At 42.8% G+C, this 23,602-nt stretch overlaps 1 protein-coding gene across 1 annotated transcript; it reads left to right on the forward strand.

Moving 5' to 3' along the window:
• The first annotated feature begins 5,829 nt into the window (after positions 1-5,829).
• LOC147318316 (uncharacterized) lies at positions 5,830-23,076 on the forward strand. The gene is made up of 8 exons (XM_086310204.1): positions 5,830-6,258; positions 15,170-15,296; positions 16,163-16,823; positions 17,028-17,151; positions 17,581-17,753; positions 19,362-19,499; positions 19,616-19,833; positions 21,133-23,076. Exons 1-8 carry the CDS (start codon positions 6,254-6,256, stop codon positions 22,288-22,290), a joined length of 2,604 nt encoding a protein of 867 aa, XP_086166330.1. The 5' UTR covers positions 5,830-6,253; the 3' UTR covers positions 22,291-23,076.
• Positions 23,077-23,602: the final 526 nt, after the last annotated feature.

A 23,602-nucleotide genomic window follows, 5' to 3' on the forward strand; every position in this document is an offset into this window, starting at 1 on the left:
ATCAGCGACCAATATAGCCACCTTTCTTTGCAAGGACACTCAAAAGCCTGCCATCCATGGATTCTGTCAGTGTTTTGATCTGTTCACCATCAACATTGCGTGCAGCAGCAACCACGGCCTCCCAGACACTGTTCAGAGAGGTGTACTGTTTTCCCTCCTTGTAAATCTCACATTTGATGATGGACCACAGGTTCTCAATGGGGTTCAGATCAGGTGAACAAGGAGGCCATGTCATTAGTTTGTCTTCTTTTATACCCTTTCTTGCCAGCCACGCTGTGGAGTACTTGGACGCGTGTGATGGAGCATTGTCCTGCATGAAAATCATGTTTTTCTTGAAGGATGCAGACTTCTTCCTGTACCACTGCTTGAAGAAGGTGTCTTCCAGAAACTGGCAGTAGGACTGGGAGTTGAGCTTGACTCCATCCTCAACCCGAAAAGGCCCCACAAGCTCATCTTTGATGATACCAGCCCAAACCAGTACTCCACCTCCACCTTGCTGGCGTCTGAGTCGGACTGGAGCTCTCTGCCCTTTACCAATCCAGCCACGGGCCCATCCATCTGGCCCATCAAGACTCACTCTCATTTCATCAGTCCATAAAACCTTAGAAAAACCAGTCTTGAGATATTTCTTGGCCCAGTCTTGACGTTTCAGCTTGTGTGTCTTGTTCAGTGGTGGTCGTCTTTCAGCCTTTCTTACCTTGGCCATGTCTCTGAGTATTGCACACCTTGTGCTTTTGGGCACTCCAGTGATGTTGCAGCTCTGAAATATGGCCAAACTGGTGGCAAGTGGCATCTTGGCAGCTGCACGCTTGACTTTTCTCAGTTCATGGGCAGTTATTTTGCGCCTTGGTTTTTCCACACGCTTCTTGCGACCCTGTTGACTATTTTGAATGAAACGCTTGATTGTTCGATGATCACGCTTCAGAAGCTTTGCAATTTTGAGACTGCTGCATCCCTCTGCAAGATATCTCACTATTTTTGACTTTTCTGAGCCTGTCAAGTCCTTCTTTTGACCCATTTTGCCAAAGGAAAGGACGTTGCCTAATAATTATGCACACCTGATATAGGGTGTTGATGTCATTAGACCACACCCCTTCTCATTACAGAGATGCACATCACCTAATATGCTTAATTGGTAGTAGGCTTTCGAGCCTATACAGCTTGGAGTAAGACAACATGCATGAAGAGGATGATGTGGACAAAATACTCATTTGCCTAATAATTCTGCACTCCCTGTATGTGTATTTTCATTTATTGAGATTGTGTACTGTACAATGTTTGTGGAATGTTAGAATTTGGTAAACTCACCTGAGAGTAAATAATGGTTTAGTCCTTAACAGCTGAGAGTATTTAAGGCTGTCATTAGACAGAGGAGTGATTGCTGTTAGAAGGCTTGACCTGCTATTGACTGTCATGGTTTAGATATATGTAGGCAAATAAACACCTCTTGCTTCCACCATACTTTGTCTTAGTCTCCATCTTCACTGTAAATCAAGCTACAAAAGGTTGCCTTGTTACACAGAGGGAAGCAGGAATCCAGGAGAGAACATAACAAAACATAGCAAAAAGGGTTGGATGGTGAGGACCGACAGACCATGACCCTTATGACCTTTGATCTTATTCAGTAAACTGAGTAGCCATTTAAGAACAAGACTGGTTCTTCAGCCATGGGGGGAATTAAAAGATTGAGGGTGAGCTAAAGCACTTTTGCAAAAAAGTACAAAAGAGAGAGGGAAAAAACCCAACTTGAAAATGTGTGCACATCCATTTCAGCCAATGCCATATGTTTGTTTGAGAGAGGGGGAGGCAAGTTATGAAAACACGTTTTAAACCCATAAATACAAGAGATTTAGAGAGGAAAACTGAGTCCACCAGTGAGAGTCGTCAGTTTCAAATGTGCCATCAGCTAAGCAGCAGGCAATGGTCGTTCTGTGTGACTGGCTGAAATCAATCAAAACTGTAAATCGCATCCAGTTGGCTGTGAGTGTCCCAAGAAGTTTCTTTGCATATCTGTAAATGTTTCCTAGTTCTTAGTCTTAAAAACGTGGTCATAAGAGTGATGGCACCGGTGTTTACGTTTGTCCTGGTCTATTGTTTGCGCTCCGTATCAATGATAGACGCTGTTATCTAACTTATCTTCAATGATGGGCCTCATCCTCTTGTGTCGGCATTTTCCATCCTCTGCCGGTGGCTGGATCCTTGTCCGGCGACCTCAGCAGTGTCCTCAGACCACGAGGGAGAAGAGCAGGTGTCCATGTGAACCTCAGGCTGTTCTGGCAGCGGGGTGTGGCTGGTACGCAACATCGAGGTGTCTTGTTTCCTGTACTCAGAAAATTTTCATGGAGGGGAATTTGTCTTTCACGCCCCTGCTTGGATACACAGGGCTCGGGTCTCTGGGATCATGCGGTGAGTGGAATTGGCCCAAACCCTGAGTAATTGCACCCCCTAACTCGAGATCCTGCTAATAATAAGGCTTCTACCTCGCACACCCTGGTGCTTTTCAATGCATGACGAGACTGCCTGTCCCGTTTGGTTCTTTTGCCATCAGAATTATTGTCTAAAGGCAAAGAAAGATGCCCAACGGATTTACTTTACCAAATGGACCATCCCAGCCTTGCTGTATTGGTCTATATCAGGGGTCCCCAATCTCAGTCCACGAGGGCCGGTGTCCCTGCAGGTTTTAGATGTCTTCTTGATCCATCACAGCTGATTTAAATGGATAAATCACCTCCTCAACGTGTCCTGAAGTTCTCCAGAGGCCTGGTAATAAACTAATCATGTGATTCAGGTGTGTTGACCCAGGGTGAGATCTAAAACCTGCAGGACACCGGCCCTCGTGGACTGGGATTGGGGACCCCTGGTCTATATGATTCACCTTTGCTTTTATTGTTTATTTTATTTTATTTTCACTTACTACACGGGACAGACTTGACTGGGGGAAAGAAAGGGGAGAAATCACCTGTTGAGAAAGAAAAAAGAGAAAACAAGGAAAAAAGAGAGCAATATAATAAACAACATCACGATAATCTATGGGAATATAACAGTAAATACTAAATATTAAACATTATTGTGCAGCACGTAAGAGCATGAGCGCGCTTGTTTTTTTAAAAGGTTCCTTCATGTAATGATCTGTTAGAGGGTGTGGCCATAGCCTATCCATGACTAATAAATCTTTCTTGCTGAATTATTTGATATTTTCCCCCCAAAAAATCATTATTTATTTCTGACTGAGCCCTGGCAGAGTGACTTAGACTATTTGTCCCTCATTGAACTTTGCCCACACAGCTATTTCTTCATCAGCAAGCCTCGGGTGTCTGGTCATGGAGGAGGTCTTGCTGTGGGGGTTTTTCACGGCTGTTTCTCCTGCCGTTCAGCGAATGTTGGACATTTTCCTTCGTTTGAACTAGAGCTGATTAAAGCCGAGAATAAGGATCCTTTTTATTATGCTGTGGTGTATCGTCCACTCGGCCCAGTAGCTTTTTTTTGGAGTTCATTGACTTCTTATTCTCCACTATGAAGCTGTCCAGACTGCTTATAGTTGTTGATATTGAATGTATTACTTATATTTTAATCATACATGTTGATGATGACACCAACCCCTTTGCCAGAGGTTTTATCAGCATTATGGATTCTTTTCATTTTAGCCAGCATGTGTCCAGCCCCACACAACACAAAGGACACACACAGGACCTTGTTTTTACTTTGGGTTTAAATATTGTTTCTATTTATTCTGAGGACATTTTTATCTCTGTTCAACACCCGATTCTTTTTGATTTGTCTTAGCCTCTGTATATTCTTTGCTGGATGGTCTTAACTAAAACAAAAATCATCCATCCTTCCGCTTCTCCTTTTCAGGGTCGCAGGGGGCGCTGGAGCCTATCCCAGCTGTCATAGGGCGAGAGGCGGGGTACACCCTGGACAGGTCGCCAGTCTGTCGCAGGGCCAACACACAGGGACAGACAACCATTCACACTCACAGTCACACCTAGTGGCAATTTGGATTATCCAATTAACCTATCCCCACAAACTGCATGTCTTTGGACGGTGGGAGGAAGCCGGAGTACCCGGAGAGAACTCACGCAAACACGGGGAGAACATGCAAACTCCACACAGAAAGACCCCGGCCTGATGGTGGAATTGAACTCAGGACCTTCTTGCTGTGCGGCAACAGTGCTAACCACCGTGCCACCGTGCTGCAAAACAAAAAAAAACAATAATAAACTTTATTTATAAAGCACACTTAAAAACCAAGGGTATGCCAAGGTGCTTAACAAGTAAAATAGAGTATATGAGGAGGATAATAGAAATAGGACCAAAGCAAGTACTAAATATGCAAGCAGATAACTGTCACTAATACATAGGAAGGCAACAGGTACAGAGCAAACAAGAATTTAAATGAGCATAAAAGTGCGTGATATAAAATCATAAAAGAAATATTAACTAGAGGGAAAGGCAAGATTGAATAAGTGGGTTTTTAATCGTGATTTGAACAGTGCAATGGAGTCAGATGCGCGGAGGTCGAGAGGAAGGGTATTCTACAGTACCGGGGCAGCCAGAGCAAACGCACGGTCACCCCGAGACTTCAGTCGAGATCTGGGTTGGGTCAGAAGTAGTTGAGTGGCAGATCTGAGTGTTCTAGCAGGAGTGTGTGGTTTGAGAAGTTCACTAAGATAACTTGGCGCTAATTTATTAATAGTTTTGAAAGTAAGAAGTAATATTTTAAATTGAATACGGTACTTTATGGGCAGCCAATGCAGGCTAGCTAGGACAGGGGTAATATGGCAAAATTTCCTGGTACCTGTTAAAAGGCGGGCTGCTGCTGCAACAAAAAAACAAAAATCCTCCTTTTGGAGTTGCATTTGGTTAACTTTCTTCTGTTTGCTTTCTTTTAAATGCTCTGGTATTTTTTGTGAAGCACTTGTGATCTCTTTCTTGAAAGCTGCTAAATAAATATAATTTTACTTACTTAAAAATGTTTCTGCTTATCTCCTTGAAGAAAATATAATAAAACCATGTGACTGCAAACACAATAATAAACAAAAAAATGTTGAAATTGGGAATAAAAATGCAATAAATACAGGATGAACAGAAAAAAACATTTTTTTTAGCTAAATGTGTAAGATAGAGAGACTTTATTTGGGGCTTCGGGGGTCTCCACCACAGTCCTATGTAAGACCAGCGAGCCTCCTGCCAAGCACTGAGCTGGCTTTTTTCACCAGCTCGTCCAGCTGCTTGGTGTTTTTGTCTGTCACGCCGCACCACCAACACACAGCAGTATAATAGAGAGCACTGCCCACCATAGTGTGACAAAATATATGCAGCATCTCAGCACACAGGCCAAAATGCTGATCACATTTATCTTAATAACCACAGTGTGACCCGTCCCATATGGAAAAGAAATAGTAAAAACTTATAAAAGACTTGCATAAGATTTCCTCATGAAAGTGGCCACTTTCTCATTACTTTCATATATTGTTTTAGTAAGTTTCCAAAACATACAAGTTTCATTTATATAATTTTTCAATGGATCTTATATCTGTTTTCACTCTTGTATGCTTTTCATGCAGGTTTCACACAAGCCACAAAACTTTAGATTTATATCTTTTCCATGTGGGGTGGTAGGTGCCTATTTCAATAGGACAGAGCGTAGGCATACAGTCAGTTAAAATGGGTTTAATGTTAATACAAAATCAAATGAAACATGTAACAGTAGTGTGTTGATAGGAGTCATGTGGGTAGTTCAGCTTCACCACTAGGGGGCTGTCTAACCAAATTGTGATATAGACTGTGTCGTAGAAGCAGCGGCAGGTTATGTTTACGTGCGTGGATGTGAGCCACGTTAAAATAAAGAAGCTTGCTCACTGCTACTGATGTTTTATTGAAAACACGTGGGACGTGGGAGACAGGATAAGTGCTGCGGGGAACCTGTTAAAATCAAAACATATGACCCACGTGAAAAGGGACGGAAACTCACGCTGAACCACGTGACGACTCTGCGTTCTGAGCGTCTGCTGACGCGGCTCTCGGTTCAGCGGCTCTAGCCTGTCTGGCAACTGCGGCTCACATGACCGCAGTCGGTGCTTCCTCACTGCGCTGAGGAGCCGTGCAGGGGCCGACTCCAAGCTCCAGCTCTACGGGAATAACAGCCCAGGGGAGCGGGGGGACAGCTGACATGAGCTGCTGTTAGTCGGTGAAGCTGTGAGCCGTTCTCTCAGATCCTAGATGTGTCCATGCTGCAGGCCGGGGATCCTGGATGGGGTGCGTGTTTTCTTTTATTAATGCCTGCTTTGTTAAAGGGAACATGCTCAGTGGAAGACACGTTGTATGTTGTTCGTTCATCTGCGTTTGTTTAATGATCCGCAGACTGCTCAGTCGTCAGGGCTGGAAGCGCCTCAGAAATAAATCCATCCACCCGCGCATGTTAGTTCCCGCTGTAGCGGTACGGGAGTGTCCGTGTCAGGGTGTGGGAGAAGCCAGAGGGCTGCAGGCCGGTGTTGTGCCAAAAAGTGATTGTCTGCCAAAAACTGATTTCCGGTATTTGCCAAAAACTGATTGCTCGTATTTAAACTGCTATAAGTAACTTGTTGGGCTATAATATGTGAAACATATGTCAAATGCATCCCTCATGGATGACATAAAGTCATCTTGAGCCACAAACAACATTCGTGTAACAAGGTAGAAGCCGCAATCAGTTTTTGGCAGTGACTTTTATATAACCTTTATTTATGCAGTTAAAAAAATCTCATTAACATTAAAAATGTCTTTTGTAAGAGTAAGTTGGCCAAGAGGACAGCAGAAACGGCAGCAAATATTACAATAGTTCTGTAAAAATATTTTAAGTGGGGATAAAGGACCGGATTGGTTATAATGTAAGTACAATAGCAGAGAGTTGTAAAGATACTTGAAAAACAGATATTGTTTTAATTCTCTATATAACCCCTTTGTAAACCCTGTTCACCGAAGTCTATTTACGAACATACGTAAAGATATTACACATAAAAAATACACAGAAACACTGGAAATCAGTTTTTGGCAGACAATCACTTTTTGGCACAACACCGGTACTCGGCTATTTGCAGCACGTTGTACTGCACGCTACATGTGTGGTTTGTTACAGGTGCTGAGTGAGTGTAGATGATAGGATTACATGAGGTGCAAAATCAGTGAGTGAGACACGAAGCGTGGTCCTTTCTAGGGATGGACTGATCCGATATTACGTCTCGGTATCTGTCCGATAGTGACCTAAATTACTGGATCGGATATCGGAGAGAAATAAAAAAAAAAAAAATGTAATCCGATTAAATTAAATATCACGAAAGCACCTCACAAAACTTGCGACATAACTCAGCTCATAACCTTAGCAGTCGGAGCAGTACACGTCACGTGATAGAGCGGCTGTGGCGCGAGACTTGTCAGAGCTCTGGTTGAGTATTTGTAGCCTCGCTACCAAACCAGCATTTCATCAGGAAGTGATCCCAGACAGAAGTAAAGCAAGTGTGTAAGTTCATCTCTGAATGTTAGTAAAGCATTCCTGCATTAAGCTTAACAACCATATATGGAGCGACTGCCTCTCTCCCTCTCTCTCCTGCTGCTACTTCAATCATGAAACTGATCAATGATCAGCTGATCGTCTCTCTCGTTTGTTTTTGTCTCACTTTGCACCAGAAAGAAACCAGCGGCTGAACAACAGCAGCACGTTTAAGCTTGATCAGCTGTTGTTAGAATGTATTTAATACTTTCTACACCAGGATCTATTTCTACAGCTGACGGCTGTAACTGTGCAGGGGCGGATCTAGCAAAGTTTAGCCAGGGGGGCCGATAGGGCATGAACAGGGAAAAGGGGGCACAAAGACATACTTTTCTTTCTTATTCTCATTTAAAATGTCGAGCTTTTAATAAATTGAATGAATCTTAAACCAAAGTTTTAATCTGATGTAAAATGTATAGAAGTCCATTACTGTATATAGTAACTGTTAAGTCTAATATACCCTAGTAAGCTAGAGTACTTTTTCCTTTGGGAAGGCACCATCTGTGCAGTCTGCAGTTCTGTTGAAGAAAGATGTTGAAACTATTTCATTATTGTAGAAAAGTTATTGATTTCTGTGCATTTTTTTTTTATTTATTTATTTTTTTTACATGTGCATTAAATTAAAGTTGATTACGTCGATTAAGCATCACAAGGTGGAGGGGGGGGGTCCCTATTATTTTTTTTGCTAGGAGTTTGCAACCCTATTATTTAGGTTGTTTAATTTTTCTGCTAAGTACTCTTTAAAATACCAGAATAGGGAGGATGGTGCAGGGTTAAGTTTATTAGATTGATCAGCTTTGCTGATCAGTGGGGTTTTTTTGCATACAGGTATAACAGAATAGCTTTAGTGTTTGGTTGTTTTTTTAAACTTGTCTATGAACTTATACAAAATGCAGCAAGATATTTATAAAAAACAGTTTTATTGATTATAAAATGCACCATATTTGCATATCGGCAGATATGCAAATTTATGATATCGGTATCGGACATAAAAGAAGTGGTATCGTGCCATCTCTAGTCCTTTCCACGGGGATTTTAGAGGAGTGCCCGGCGTTATTGCTGCTAATGAGAGAATTAATCACAGCATAATCACATGATGATTTAACTGCCTTAGGTTAGCTACCTCCATTATAAGAAACAAACTTGAGCCTAGGGTAATGGTTGTTGTAAATCTGTCTGAATGCATTTACAGTACAGCTAGGCTCTTGTGTTAAGCGAGGACAGAAGTATAGTGAGAGGTTACAGTAGTGGGGTTGGGAGATATTATTTGATTCATATTTCATAATTCCCACTGTAAGCTATTGAGTTTAAATTAATGTACTGACTTGGCAGTATCAATATGCTGTCTCTGAAAGCCTTTGAATTGAACAAAATGCTATAACCCACATAAAACGCTGGCAAAATAATGAAAGTCAGCTGAATGGAGCTTTGTTTGTGCTCTGAGTCCTACTGTCCCTACAACCTCTTACCACATAGGTCTTTCGTATGCTCTCTCATAGCCTACCATATTTCCAGTTTCACCCGTTCATTAGAGCTTGTAAATATGTTGGCCGAGAGAAGGTGTGTGCACAGAACAGGACTAGATATAGAAACATACTGCAGATAGCCCAGAAGGAGACAGACATCTGCTGCTAGGATTATTTACATTTGAAATCATTGTCAAACTTGACTTGAGTCAGGTCTCAAGCTGCAAGTCAGTGAACAACAACAGCATGCTGGCCTGGTTCCTCTGGTCCCTGCACTACAAAGCAGGCTGAACATACAGTGGGGCAAAAAAGTATTTAGTCAGCCACCGACTGTGCAAGGTCCCCCACTTAAAATGATGACAGAGGTCAGTAATTTGCACCAGAGGTACACTTCAACTGTGAGAGACAGAATGTGAAAAAAAATCCATGAATCCACATGGTAGGATTTGTAAAGAATTTATTCGTAAATTAGGGTGGAAAATAAGTATTTGGTCACCTCAAACAAGGAAAATCTCTGGCTCTCACAGACCTGTAACGTCTTCTGTAAGAAGCTTTTCTGTCCCCCACTCGTTACCTGTATGAATGGCACCTGTTTGAACTCATCATCTGTATAAAAGACACCTGTCCACAGCCTCAAACAGTCAGACTCCAAACTCCGCCATGGCCAAGACCAAAGAGCTTTCGAAGGACACCAGGAAAAGTATTGTAGACCTGCACCAGACTGGGAAGAGTGAATCTACAATAGGCAAGCAGCTTGGTGTGAAAAAATCAACTGTGGGAGCAATCATCAGAAAATGGAAGACATACAAGACCACTGATAATCTCCCTCGATCTGGGGCTCCACGCAAGATCTCATCCCGTGGGGTCAAAATGATCATGAGAACGGTGAGCAAAGATCCCAGAACCACACGGGGGGACCTGGTGAATGACCTGCAGAGAGCTGGGACCAAAGTAACAAAGGTCACCATCAGTAACACACTACAACGGCAGGGAATCAAATCCCGCAGTGCCAGACGTGTTCCGCTGCTGAAGCCAGTGCATGTCCAGGCCCGTCTGAAGTTTGCCAGAGAGCACATGGATGATACAGCAGAGGATTGGGAGAATGTCATGTGGTCAGATGAAACCAAAGTAGAACTTTTTGGTATAAACTCAACTCGTCGTGTTTGGAGGACGAAGAATACTGAGTTGCATCCCAAGAACACCATACCTACTGTGAAGCATGGGGGTGGAAACATCATGCTATGGGGCTGTTTTTCTGCCAAGGGGACAGGACGACTGATCCGTGTTAAGGACAGAATGAATGGGGCCATGTATCGTGAGATTTTGAGCCAAAACCTCCTTCCATCAGTGAGAACTTTGAAGATGAAACGAGGCTGGGTCTTCCAACATGACAATGATCCAAAACACACCGCCCGGGCAACAAAGGAGTGGCTCCGTAAGAAGCATTTGAAAGTCCTGGAGTGGCCTAGCCAGTCTCCAGACCTCAACCCCATAGAAAATCTGTGGCGGGAGTTGAAAGTCCGTGTTGCTCGGCGACAGCCCCAAAACATCACTGCTCTCGAGAAGATCTGCATGGAGGAATGGGCCAAAATACCAGCTACTGTGTGTGCAAACCTGGTAAAGACCTATAGTAAACGTTTGACCTCTGTTATTGCCAACAAAGGTTATGTTACAAAGTATTGAGTTGTATTTTTGTTATTGACCAAATACTTATTTTCCACCCTGATTTACAAATAAATTCTTTACAAATCCTACCATGTGGATTCATGGATTTTTTTTTTCACATTCTGTCTCTCACAGTTGAAGTGTACCTCTGGTGCAAATTACTGACCTCTGTCATCATTTTAGGTGGGGGAACTTGCACAATCGGTGGCTGACTAAATACTTTTTTGCCCCACTGTAGCCAGGATAGCTTTCCTCTATCTGGCTTCACTTTGCTGACACTGACAATCAGGATATGTGGTCCAAGAGTTTATCAGCTCGATAGCTTGAGCCACGTTTTCCAAACCAGTCATGAGGATGGCAGATTTGACCAGTCACATACATGGTCTAACCCTGCAAATTAACTGGTTTTACAAAGGAAGTTAAAATTGTGATATTATAAAAATATGAACTACTGAAAGTAACACAGCTGCTGCAGTTCATCAATATAAGCATTTTTAACAGCAAATGGACCACACAGTAATAAAGTGCTGTATCAACATGTGTGTGCTTTAAGCACTTTGGTCAGTACCCCCATAGCTCCTGTTTTTATTCAGCCATAATGGCTCCTGTGTGGCTGCTTGCAGGTCCGTTTGATGCTCGCCTCTCCGTGTCTAACCAATCTGCTGCTCCCTGTGCTCTCATCTGTCCTGGTTATATGAAGAATGTAATCAGCACGTGTCAATCAAACTCCATCCAGATCTATAGTTTTTGATGTGATTATTTAAGCCATGCTATGTATTAACTTATTTTATATTCTGACTCGACCAATTATTCAACCAGACTGCAGAAAAGCTAATTAACGTGGCTCAGTCTGTTGCTGTTTATTCCTACTGAATTGACTGGATAACTGTGGGTCTGATTATTGGGGGGGTCATAACCCCCCTAACCCCCTAGAAATTACGCGCATCTGAGACAGTATACTTCTTTTATGAGGTTTTAGTACTGGGGTACAGTTGGATTTTGCATCAATAACCGGAGCTCTTTTAGATCACGAGGGTTTGAGAGCATCCTCCTGTAACCATGGTTACTTCCTGTCAGAAGTAGGCCATGTGAGAGGAAAAACGGAGAGCGACCGTCCTGCAGCCTGACAACGCTCTGAGCAGCTGCACGATTTCATGTTTACAGCCTGTCACCCTGATGTTTATAATAACGTCATCATGAATTATAAATTGTCAATGTGACCTACACGAGAAAACGGACGTGTGACAATTAGGGTAGTTATCATGATTAGGATGGCTTGATCAGACAGAGATGGTCTTGTCTAGAGGTGGGAATACATCCCACGATACGATATTATCACAATACTTAACGCACGATACGATATTATTGCAATTTTTTAAAATATTTTGCGATATTCAGATTCTGTACATAAAGTTAAACTTTATCAATATTCATTTTATCTAATATCAAAGTCTCACACTCAGTCTTTCTCTCATCTCAGTCAGTTTTATTGTTGACAAACTGAACGGTTTGTATTACAGTCTAGTCCAACTTAACTGAATGCAACCATCTGGTACAATTATAGCTATTCTGAACTATGTAATTTATGAAAACTATGCAGCCCCTTCAGCAACTGAAGAATTTGAAAGTAAATTAAAACAAAATATAATTTTACATTAAATACATTTTTTTGTAACAAAATATCGATTTCTGCTGTCCCTGTATCGATACATTATTAGCAAACAAAATATCACGATACTACACAGTATCGATTTTTCCCTCACCCCTAGTCTTGTCTTGGTCTCGCTGTCTCAGATCGACATAGTGGTCGGGAGATTTGGAGTCAACAGTATCCATGACACACACCGTAACGTTCGATAATGTGTCATGTGCCAAAGCATCAGCTCTAAGAGCCGTGCTTACAGAGTGCTTAGTAGTGAATCAGAAGAGTCGACTCCCCTTGAGCGAGAGCCGCTCCTCACCTAATTTCCTTTGGCTGCTCAGCTCTCACACAGTGGCTCAGCTATGCTCCAATCCCTCCATATTGTGGCCAATCACATGTGAGGATATAGGATAATATCATTGTGCGAAAAACAGAGAGGGTGATGGACGCGACAGAAAAGTGAAGCGTTCGTCCGTCCTCTCAGTAAGTGAGTGAGACAGTAGACAATTCAATTCAATTTTATTTATATAGCGCCAAATCACAACAAAAGTCGCCTCAAGGCGCTTCATAGATACAGAGAAAAACCCAACAATCATATGACCCCCTATGAGCAAGCACTTTGGCGACAGTGGGAAGGAAAAACTCCCTTTTAACAGGAAGAAACCTCCGGCAGAACCAGGCTCAGGGAGGGGCGGCCATCTGCTGCGACCGGTTGGGGTGAGAGAAGGAAGACAGGATAAAGACATGCTGTGGAAGAGAGACAGAGGTTAATAACAGATATGATTCAATGCAGAGAGGTCTATTAATACATAGTGAGTGAGAAAGGTGACTGGAAAGGAAAAACTCAATGCATCATGGGAATCCCCCGGCAGCCTACATCTATTGCAGCATAACAAAGGGAGGATTCAGGGTCACCTGGTCCAGCCCTAACTATATGCTTTAGAAAAAAGGAAAGTTTTAAGCCTAATCTTAAAAGTAGAGATAGTGTCTGTTTCCCGAATCCAAACTGGAAGCTGGTTCCACAGAAGAGGGGCCTGAAAACTGAAGGCTCTGCCTCCCATTCTACTTTTAAATACTCTAGGAACAACAAGTAGGCCTGCAGAGCGAGAGTGAAGTGCTCTAATAGGGTGATATGGTACTACAAGGTCATTAAGATAAGATGGGGCCTGATTATTTAAGACCTTGTATGTGAGGAGCAGGATTTTGAATTCAATTCTGGATTTAACAGGAAGCCAATGAAGGGAAGCCAAAACAGGAGAAATATGCTCTCTCTTTCTAGTCCCTGTCAGGACTCTTGCTGCAGCATTTTGGATTAGCTGAAGGCTTTTCAGTGAGTTTTTTGGACATCCTGATAATAATGAATTACAGTAGTCCAGCCTGGAAGTAATAAATGCATGAACTAGTTTTTCAGCGTCACTCTGAGACAGGATATTTCTAATTTTAGAGATGTTGCGCAAATGGAAGAAAGCAGTCTTACATATTTGTTTAATATGTGCGTTGAAGGACATGTCCTGGTCAAAAATGACTCCAAGGTTCCTCACCGCGTTACTGGAGGCCAAGGTAATGCCATCCAGAGTAAGAATCTGATTAGATACCATATTTCTAAGATTTTCAGGGCCGAGTACAATAACCTCAGTTTTATCTGAATTAAGAAGCAGAAAGTTAGCGGCCATCCAGGTCTTTATGTCTTTAAGACATTCCTGCAGTTTAACTAATTGGTGTGTGTTATCTGGCTTCATGGACAGATAGAGCTGGGTGTCATCTGCATAGCAGTGAAAATGTATGCTATGTCTTCTAATGATACTGCCTAAGGGAAGCATGTATAATGTAAACAGAATTGGTCCTAGCACTGAACCCTGTGGAACTCCATAATTAACCTCAGTGTGTGAAGAGGACTCTCCATTTACATGCACGAATTGGAGTCTATTAGATAGATATGATACAAACCACTGCAGCGCAGTACTTGTAATACCTACAGCATGTTCTAATCGCTCTAATAGGATATTATGATCAACAGTATCGAACGCTGCACTGAGGTCTAGCAGGACAAGCACAGAGATGAGTCCACTGTCAGAGGCCATAAGAAGATCATTTGTAACCTTCACTAAAGCTGTTTCTGTGCTGTGCTGAGCTCTGAAACCTGACTGAAACTCTTCAAATAAACCATTCCTCTGCAGATGATCTGTTAGCTGTTTGACAACTACTCTTTCAAGGATTTTTGATATGAAAGGAAGGTTGGAGATTGGCCTATAATTAGCTAAGACTGCTGGGTCTAGAGGGAAGACAGCGGTGAGGAGGGCTGTGCATCGCAAAAACACATAAATATGCCTGAGACCTGTAAACGAAGCAGCATCTGGCTGCAGTTTAAAGACTTTTGTCTCGGTCTTGGTCTCGTCTCGACTTTGTCTTGGTCTTGATACCCTCTGGTCTTGGTATTGTCTTTGTCTTGGTTTAGGACTACAAGTCTAGATCTCAGCACAACTTCATGTCTATTGAAGAATTGTCTGTTTCCGTGGCAGTTGCATGTCTTCTTCCACGCAATCTGCACTTGGAATTGTATTTGAACCAGGCTGTCTAATTTATCCTAATTAAATCTTTTCCCCTCAGGTATTGAAGAGTAATCAGTGCACTGGCTCACCTGTGTCATCAGATAGACGCAGTGCTGCTGTGTCTCCAGTGAGATTCACTGCTCCTTTAGACGACTGTTTCTTGACTAGCTGGTGGTTTTGCACACCATGAGTGACTCTGTGCCACAAAATGGACTGATTTTAAAATTACTTGAAGTCATATTGAATAGTGTGACTCTCTACTGCAGCCCTGTCCAATGGCTTTTTTTAATTGGAGCATTTCATAATTCTTCTCATCTAGAAAGAAGCAGACGAATGTTTATTCCAGCCCCTGCAGTGAAAACATAGCACAGGCAAAACACAGCGACTCTCTGCTGGGCAACATGAGTACAGACAGACCCAAGCGGAACGTCATCAGAAAAAGATATGTAAGTAAACTGTCTTTCCTCTTTAAAGTGTACGTGGCCTGTTCCTGATTACTTTTTTGTTTCAGATCATAAAAGAAATTTTAATATCAGACAAAGATAATATAAGTAAATCCAAAATGCAGTTTTTAAATAATAATTAGATTTATTAACGGAGGAAAAAGTCATTGCACCTGAAACCTAAACATTGGTTGTGCCAGCAGCAAGAACTGCAGTCAGGTCTGAGGCAAGTAGTCTTTTCACTTGGCTGTGGAAGGATTTGGCTCTCTTCATTGGAGGGCTTTTTCGGCATGAACAGCCTGTTTAAGGTCATACCAAAGCATCTCAATTTGATTTAAGTCTGAACCTGACTGGGCCACTTTCTGAGCCTTTCAGAGGTAGACTTGCTAGTTTGTTTGAAATATCGGATTCTCACCCTCAACCGGTCGCAGCAGATGGCCCCGCCCCTCCCTGAGCCTGGTTCTGCAGGAGGTTTCTTCCTGTTAAAAGGGAGTTTTTCCTTCCCACTGTCGCCAAAGAGCTGCTCATATGATTGTTGGGTTTTTCTCTGTGTCTATATCATTGTAGGGTCGACCTTACAGTATAAAGCACCTTGAGGTGACTGTTGTTGTGATTTGGCGCTGTGTAAATAACATTGAAGTGAAAAGTGTATTTGAGTAAATCCCCACATAACTCAGTTTCAGACTAGTCAAAGAAGTCACAGCTGGCAGAATGTTCCCCACAGGCCAAGTATGTTTCAGATTTCAGGATGAAACATTTCACTTGTACCTGTAACATCAATACGTTTTAGTAAACAGATAAAATAAAAATTGTGTTGATGCCCCAAAATCCGTGGAACTAAAGGTGAAGACACTGTTTTTGTGGTGCAGGACATCAGTGACGGGATGCCGTGGTGTGAAGAACGTCTGGTCCGCAAAGTTCTCTTCCTTTCTCTCAGGGAATACAGAGACAAACACCGTGCTGCACACACTCACTCACACATACACAAGTGTCCACATGCTCTGCAAAAGACACTGACAAAACCTAATGCACACAAGAAAACACAAGCAAGAAAAAACATGCACACACAACAGCAAAGACTCACATGCAAACAGCTAAATACATACACACAGGCGAACACACGTACTGCACAAAACCTGCACGTTTCAAAGCGCCTGCACGCTGAACACACAAACAAACGGCAGACAGCTCACTTGAATTGGGTCTCGCACTCTCCAGAAAGTAAATGTACTCGGATACTACGGAACACACAAACTCAGATGAAATTGTGTAAAAGGAAAGTTGCACACACTCGGCAGCGTACTTGCACGGACCAGAAGACGTCTTCTACCAGGACACTACGCTCAAATAAAACACAAAACACGCTGTCGCTGCAGAACTCAAAATACCCCAAACCTGCAAAACGCACAGACACTGCTCAACACACACACTCACTGAACAACATGTGCAGATCTAAAAACACAAAGATGCCACTGAGAGCTGCTCTCTCAGCCAGGACTCTGAGGTCGCACACCCCAACAAGTGTCTGTGGTGAGTAACACAACAAGCGTGCATGTGTGTCTAATGTTGTTTTTGGGGTTATTTGGAGGCTCCCTGGAAGTAAACAGCGTTTTGGTCCCAAACTTTAGCCACGAGCAGATTGTCTGTGTCATCACGTGTTATTACTTTGATTGTCATGACACTGTAGGTGGAGGTCAGTTCTCACACAGCTGGGCTTGTGCCTGTTCTCTTCAGGCTCTGTAGTTAACACTGCGATCAAGCGTCGGGCAGCTGGTCCAAACTGGAGCTGGTCCTTACAGACGCAACAACGCCATCCTACCAGCAGTCGTGGTGATGAAGATGATTGTGCCAAAAACAGGTAGGCACCAGTGTGTTTTTGTGTGTGTTGTGATTATGCTTCTCAAACTTGTGATGTTCCAACATCAGAAGCTGATTTTTAAACAAAAATCACATCCCAAGAGGTTCGAATAGATTTTAATAAACACAGTGTTGCCAAAAGTATGCACTCATCAACTTGAGTGATGCTGTATCACTCACTGAACGCGAGTTGGTGCAACAGATGAATATTTATACTTTGTGATTTGCTCCATCTGTGTACAACAGCACAACAGTTTCTAAAACGAATCCTGTCATTGCGTTTCATCAAGAAAATGAAATTCAGTTTGAGACTAAATTCATTTAAAGTCTCTGTCGTCACTGAACTGTGGCTTACTAGAGATTAGGATTAAATGTTTGTTGCATTATTAATAAATGCACTTGTTTGGTTTGACTTGATGTATGTATGCAGACCTCGGCTGCACGCACAGAGAAAGTTTGCTCAGTCCCCACCCAGCTCTCCAGGACCATTGGTGCTGATGAGGTCTGCACAGAATACCCACTCCCACAGCCTGGCTGTAGTCACCTGTCTGACCAAACGTCGCCCTAAGACTGAGGACTTTTTGTCTTTTCTCTGTTTAAGAGGTAAGCTGAAAACACGGAAGCTGCTCTCACGTGACCAGGCTGTGCACAGGGGTGGCTGTAGCTGAGGATGTTATCTACTCATTGGACGATGGGTCGTTCGAACTCCCAGCAGGATATTTGTCTCTGTGTCATCCACGTTGGTTTTTTCTGTGGTTTCCAAGCCTTTGATGTTGCTGAGCTGGCCAGGATTCACCTTTTTGAGAATGTAGACCTGACTGCTCCTAAGCTCTTTGGTAACTCTGATGGGTTTATTTTGGTCTTACAGCCGAATGCACAAAGATCCCTTTGGCCTCATTTACAATGAAAGCTGTAAATACCATTTGAATCAGCGTATCATATCATATGATGTCATATCGATTTTTTTTTTAAACCCACTGAATTAAATCTGAAAGTCTGCACTTCAGGCAAATATCGACAAAAATACTTTCTTTGTCTAACTAACTTTGGACATAATTGTGAGCATACGGAGATTAGGAAGAAAGACTGCAGCCTGAGAGAGATCTAGTTATCTATCCGTCCGTCCGTCTGTCCCTTCCCTCATTTCTCGATCCCTGCCTATTTCCTCTCTAATCAGGAGTCCCACTGTGGACAATCTTCACTGGTGTTTAAACAATGACCCCTTTTGGATGCAACCCCCTGTGTAGCCAGACAAAATGTAAAACCTCATAACCTTGGATGCACTCCAAGCAACCTGAACCTGCAAGGAAAATAAAGTCTAGGCTCATTTGTCACGTGAAACTCAACACAATTTTTTCATTTAAATCATTTATCCATAAATCTGTAGGGTCAAATATAACTTCTGTTGTTTCACCAGTTCCCTGTTCTGCAGCATTTGGCTGTCAGAAATGTGCACTTTTGATGACTTTTGGGTCATCTAGATGTTTCCTAGGTGGCATATTGATTGTGGACCAGGAATATCAAACATCGGCCCGGCTAGGGCTCCAATCTGGCCCACTGGACTTTTTTGTGGAGGGGTATTTCAGCTTTGGACTTTTATCTCTTTCTACACTTTTAACAGAAAAATGTGCTACTCACATAATTCACCACCGTACAGAATATATTCTGATTTATTGCGAGCAACACAACCTGATGTTGTTGCAGTTGTAGTCATTTCCAGCCTGTCCTTGTTTGTCCTGCCTTTGCCGCTCCTCTGAGTTCCCTGTTTGACATAAAAAAATGGATGCAGGAAATGAAATTGTTTTAAAAGTTTTATCTGGCCTGTACAGCTCATCTACTAACTGGAGGGTTGATGGTGCGATCCCTGGCTGCTCCGGCCTGCATGCCAAATATCCTCGGGCAAGACATTAACCCTAAGTTTCCCTCTATTCATGCACATGTTGAGCATGAGTGCTGGAGGAGGTGTGGGTTACATTGTGTTGCTAAAGCTGTTAGTGGAACATCAGTCGACAGTTAAGTATAACAGTGAAGTTAGCTGGTAGCAGCTAGGTTGTTTGGACTGTGTTGATAGCAGAGTCAGGCTGCACAGTGTTTCTCAGAGCATCTTTAAACTGTTTTGGTGAAGTAACTCTGTGAGAGACTACGGAGATTAAAAATAAAAAAGGGACATGCCACGCACACTTGATGATGCCATTTCCTCTTTCACTTCAGGTTCAGCAGCATTACCGCGCAACATGGCATTCTTAACAAGTAAGCGAGACAGGGAGCCAGGTGACAGTCAGCGTTTGCCTTCCTGTCACAAGGCTCCAGCTGAGGAGAAGAAAATCAGGATGTTATGTAGAAAAACAGGTACTCGCCTGCTGGGAATGTTTTTGTAAACTTCTGCATCTTTCTTTGCAAGTGTATTATTCCTCCTTAAACTCTAGCTGCTATTTGAAATGATAGTTTCTGTGCCTGTCCTGCAGTGCACAGTGACTCCAGGTCACTGAAGAGGAGGCCTGCCAGCCCTGCTGTGCTCAGATCCACCTGCCCTTTAACAGCTCGAGCACAGAAAAGGATGGACAGCGATGAAAGAGAAGGGAAGCAACAGAAGAAGGGAGTGGAGGGGGACAGGCGAGAGGGCGCTCAGATACACCTCCTGAGACCTCGCCAGCACTTACTTCATGTCAAGAGGGCTAACAAGGTCTGGTCATGCTTTACTACACGTTTGCTTGTGTGAAAAGTGTGCTGTTGTATCATCGGTATGGAAACCAAACACTAATAAACATACAGGTCCTTTTAACACCCGGGGTTGTTCCTTTTGGACTTTGTCAACAGTTTTTTACTAAGTTCGATGAGAAGAGTAAAAGGTCTTGGACACATTGTCAGTGGCACCTGATGGTGGCTGAAGAGGGCCACTGACTGGAGTGTGTGTGGATTAATAAAGCTGCTCTTTGACAGTCACAGCGCTGCTGTCAATGCTGCCAAACAGCTGAAACAGTCACAGTGACATTTAACCTGACATGTGCAATATTGAATACAAATGCATAGAGAGCTGTCGCCTCTCTGACATCTAGAGCTAAAGTTAAAGTTGCTGGTAAGTGATACAAACAGTCCAAACACTGGGTCTGCAGATATGAATCAGCTTTAGTGTACACAAATGATGGATTCTGGTTTGTTGTTATCATACACCAACATAGCATTATTTTATTTTGGTGTTGTGTGTTTGTATATTTTTGCTACAGCTTATATGTCAAAGGAAATCTGAGTATTTCTTCACCCGTGTGTGTGTGCACCCCTTGTGCATTTGAGATTAGCATTTGTTAAAAAAGAAAATCCCCAAGACAGACTGTGGGGGTTTGGAGGGTCCTCCCCCCAATGTCATACATGTTAAATAATTCTCCCCGGATGCTCTGATTTCCTCCCACAATCCAAGGACATCAGTGTTAGTTTGATGGAATTACGATCACTAATTAATGTAAATCGTCGATCGGATGCAAGTTTTACTCCATGGGTTAGTCCTCCGATGGACGTGGGAACTATCTGTTGTGTACCCCCCCATAGTTGGCTATAGTTGGATCAGCACTAAAAATAAATGGACAGAGAAACAGGAGCAGTGGTGACACCTCCTTCCATCATCTTATACACAGATCTCAGAAACAAAAAACAGTCCAGAAAGTGACTAAAACCTTTAGAAATTTAAGTTGTGATCAGACTGAAAGCCTCTCACCTTGTCTGTGTGTGTGAACGTATTTAGTTTCAATCTCTGGGCTATGTCATCACGGCTCAGTGATGCCAACGCTAAAGTCATGTGATGGTGGCGTTGTTCCTCTGGATGCGTCGTTGACTTCATATGTTGCCAAATGCATTTAAACAAAAATTGCATGGTTACTGTGAAACCAAAAGATCTAAGCATCATAAACCAGGGTGATGCTAACTTCAGGCCTACAAAAATGATTATCCACAGAAGTATGCAGACTATCACAATTTCTCTCTGTTGCAGGTTGCCATGGTTACTAAAATCTCTGAGCAAAGAACCTCCTGTGTAGCGTCAGTCATTCCTTTAACGCCGAGAACTGGTGTTGGTAACAAACAAGGCACAAGGCCAAGCAATACATACAAATCAAGGCGCCATCCCCAAAGCAGAGCCCAGGAAAGCAGCAACAAGTACCACCCCCTACATCACAACCACCGTCGGGCTAACAATCAGCACCTTCGCCACCCAACGCTTTCTAAATACTATAGCATCCACACAACCTTCAGTATTCTCCACAATTCAGGAAGAAATTCATGCCAAACTCCATGTTTAAATAAACGTTCAGTGTCTAGACGGCTGAATGAGAACCCTGTGGTCCTGAGGTTATCCAGACGGAGGAGAGGCCTTCCACCAGACACCAGCCCTGTCCTTCCGAATCGGGTTCCCTTGGACAAAAACTCATCAAATGAGTGCCAGACATCTCAGGACAAAGATGCTCGTGTCTCACAGGAGAGTGATATTTACGAGATTCAGCAGAAAGGGGACAATGTTAGAGAGGATTATGTGAACATGTGTAAACACTCTGGTAACCACGATGTGAAAGCTGTAGGAAAAAGATACGGGCATGTTGGAGATGTGAAACTTGAGAGGGGAAAGGGAAATATAGAAAAGCTGCCTGTGGCAAGCACAGCTGCTCTGGAGGCCTCTGATCAAAGGGAAAGCCTCACTAATGTCAGCACTAGCTATAACCTCATGCCTGCTGGTGAGGTTGTATGGAAACACCTGAGAGAGAAAACACTCCAAAAACATCAGAACTCTACAATCTTAAAGCCACCTGCCAGGGCTAATGAGTCCAGGGCTGCTGCTAGGACTAGTGTAACTAAAGCTGCTATTAACTCAGTGACATCTGACCCACCAGCCAATTCTTTTTCCAGGCACAGTGCCAAGGGTACTGATAACAGCAAGAAAATTAAGAAGAGTAGTTTACGAGCCGGCACCAACATAGCCCATGAATCCAAAAGTGCTACAAAACAGTCTTCAATGAGCACCACGAAGGACACATGCAAGGATGGTGCACTTACCATCAGTTACTGTAGCACTTCCAAAGAGGGGCTTCTCCAGGCCAAGCCTACTACCTCAGCCATCAAGACCAGGTTCAGCTCTAGAATCCTTCTAAAGCACTGATTTTTAAACAGTATCCAAACATGAATACACTCACTGTTATGTAACTAAGATTTTATGATGACAAGTACAGAAATGTTTTTAAAAGCTTTTATTGTGTTGAATAGTGGCAGAGCATGATGATGGGTTTCCTGTCAGACAGTACATGTCCTGTACTGGTGTCATTGTTGAAGATAAAATAAACTGGAAGTCATGATACTGGCTGATGCACTATAACGTGGACTGTATGATGCAGAAGTGATAAAGCTGCTAGCTTTCAGTTTATTCATTGTTTGCTTTTTGTCTGTTTATTTTCTTCTTGCTTGCTATTTCTCTTACTGTATCTTGGAAAAAAATAAAAGTATTGGGGGGGGGGCACCTTTTAGCACATTATGGTAAATGGACTACTCAGTGTGAGCTGTCAAAGCACTTTTTCTACACGTTTCATTCACTCATTCACGCACAATGCGTTTATCTGTCTAAAGCGCATTTACATAACAATCGCACACACTTTGATGGGAGATCCATGAGCGGACCTCGGGGTTCATTATCTGCTTGAAGGATTCTGTGACACATGGACAGCTGGAGCCAGGCATCAAGCCGCCGACCTGGTAGAGCACCAGCTCTGCCTCGGAGCCGCGGCCACCACGAGGTCAACATTTTGTTTGAACAGCTACAGTAGTTGGTCTCCTCGGCTCCCAGCTGCCCTCGGGCTTCTGTCCTAACATTTCTGAAACGTGTTGCTAACTTGAAATTTATGTATTCAAAATAATAAACACAGTTTTAAAATTGAAGCTTTAACATTTGACATTTTTATACTACTGCTACATTTTGACCCAAGACAGTTTGTTGTACTACATAATGTCGCGTTTAATCAGTCTGCATATTTTATCTGCATTGCCAATAATAACTTTTGCACTATTTTAGGACCATAATAAACGTTTCAGCTAACATAATTTACTAATGCTAGAATGTAAAGAATGCAATAACGGCACCACTGCTGCATCAAGCAACGTGCAGCATGACCCCTGGGTGTTTGCTAACCCTCTGTGGGGCAAGTGTTGCCATCTTGGAGGATGGAGGTTGGTCCTAGACGATGGAAACACAAGATTTCCACTGATATGTTTCTTGAGTGAGATTAATGACAAGCCTCATTTTTCCAGTAAGGACTATGCTACCCTATATTTTTATGCTGCCTCCACCAAAAGCTGTTGTTCTCTGAGCCTTCCTCACACTTTGACCCTATGATCAAACTGCCATAGGCGGAATCTGGACTCAGTGCTGACAGACTGTTCCTCTCAATGTTCATGTCTCAGAACATGTTACTGACACCAGC

The sequence above is a fragment of the Aulonocara sp. 'chitande type north' Nkhata Bay genome, linkage group LG11 (genome assembly GCF_057382095.1).
Source record: "Aulonocara sp. 'chitande type north' Nkhata Bay isolate Kocher_YH1m ecotype deep benthic linkage group LG11, A_spYH_male_GT1.1, whole genome shotgun sequence".
Taxonomy (NCBI): domain Eukaryota; kingdom Metazoa; phylum Chordata; class Actinopteri; order Cichliformes; family Cichlidae; genus Aulonocara; species Aulonocara sp. 'chitande type north' Nkhata Bay.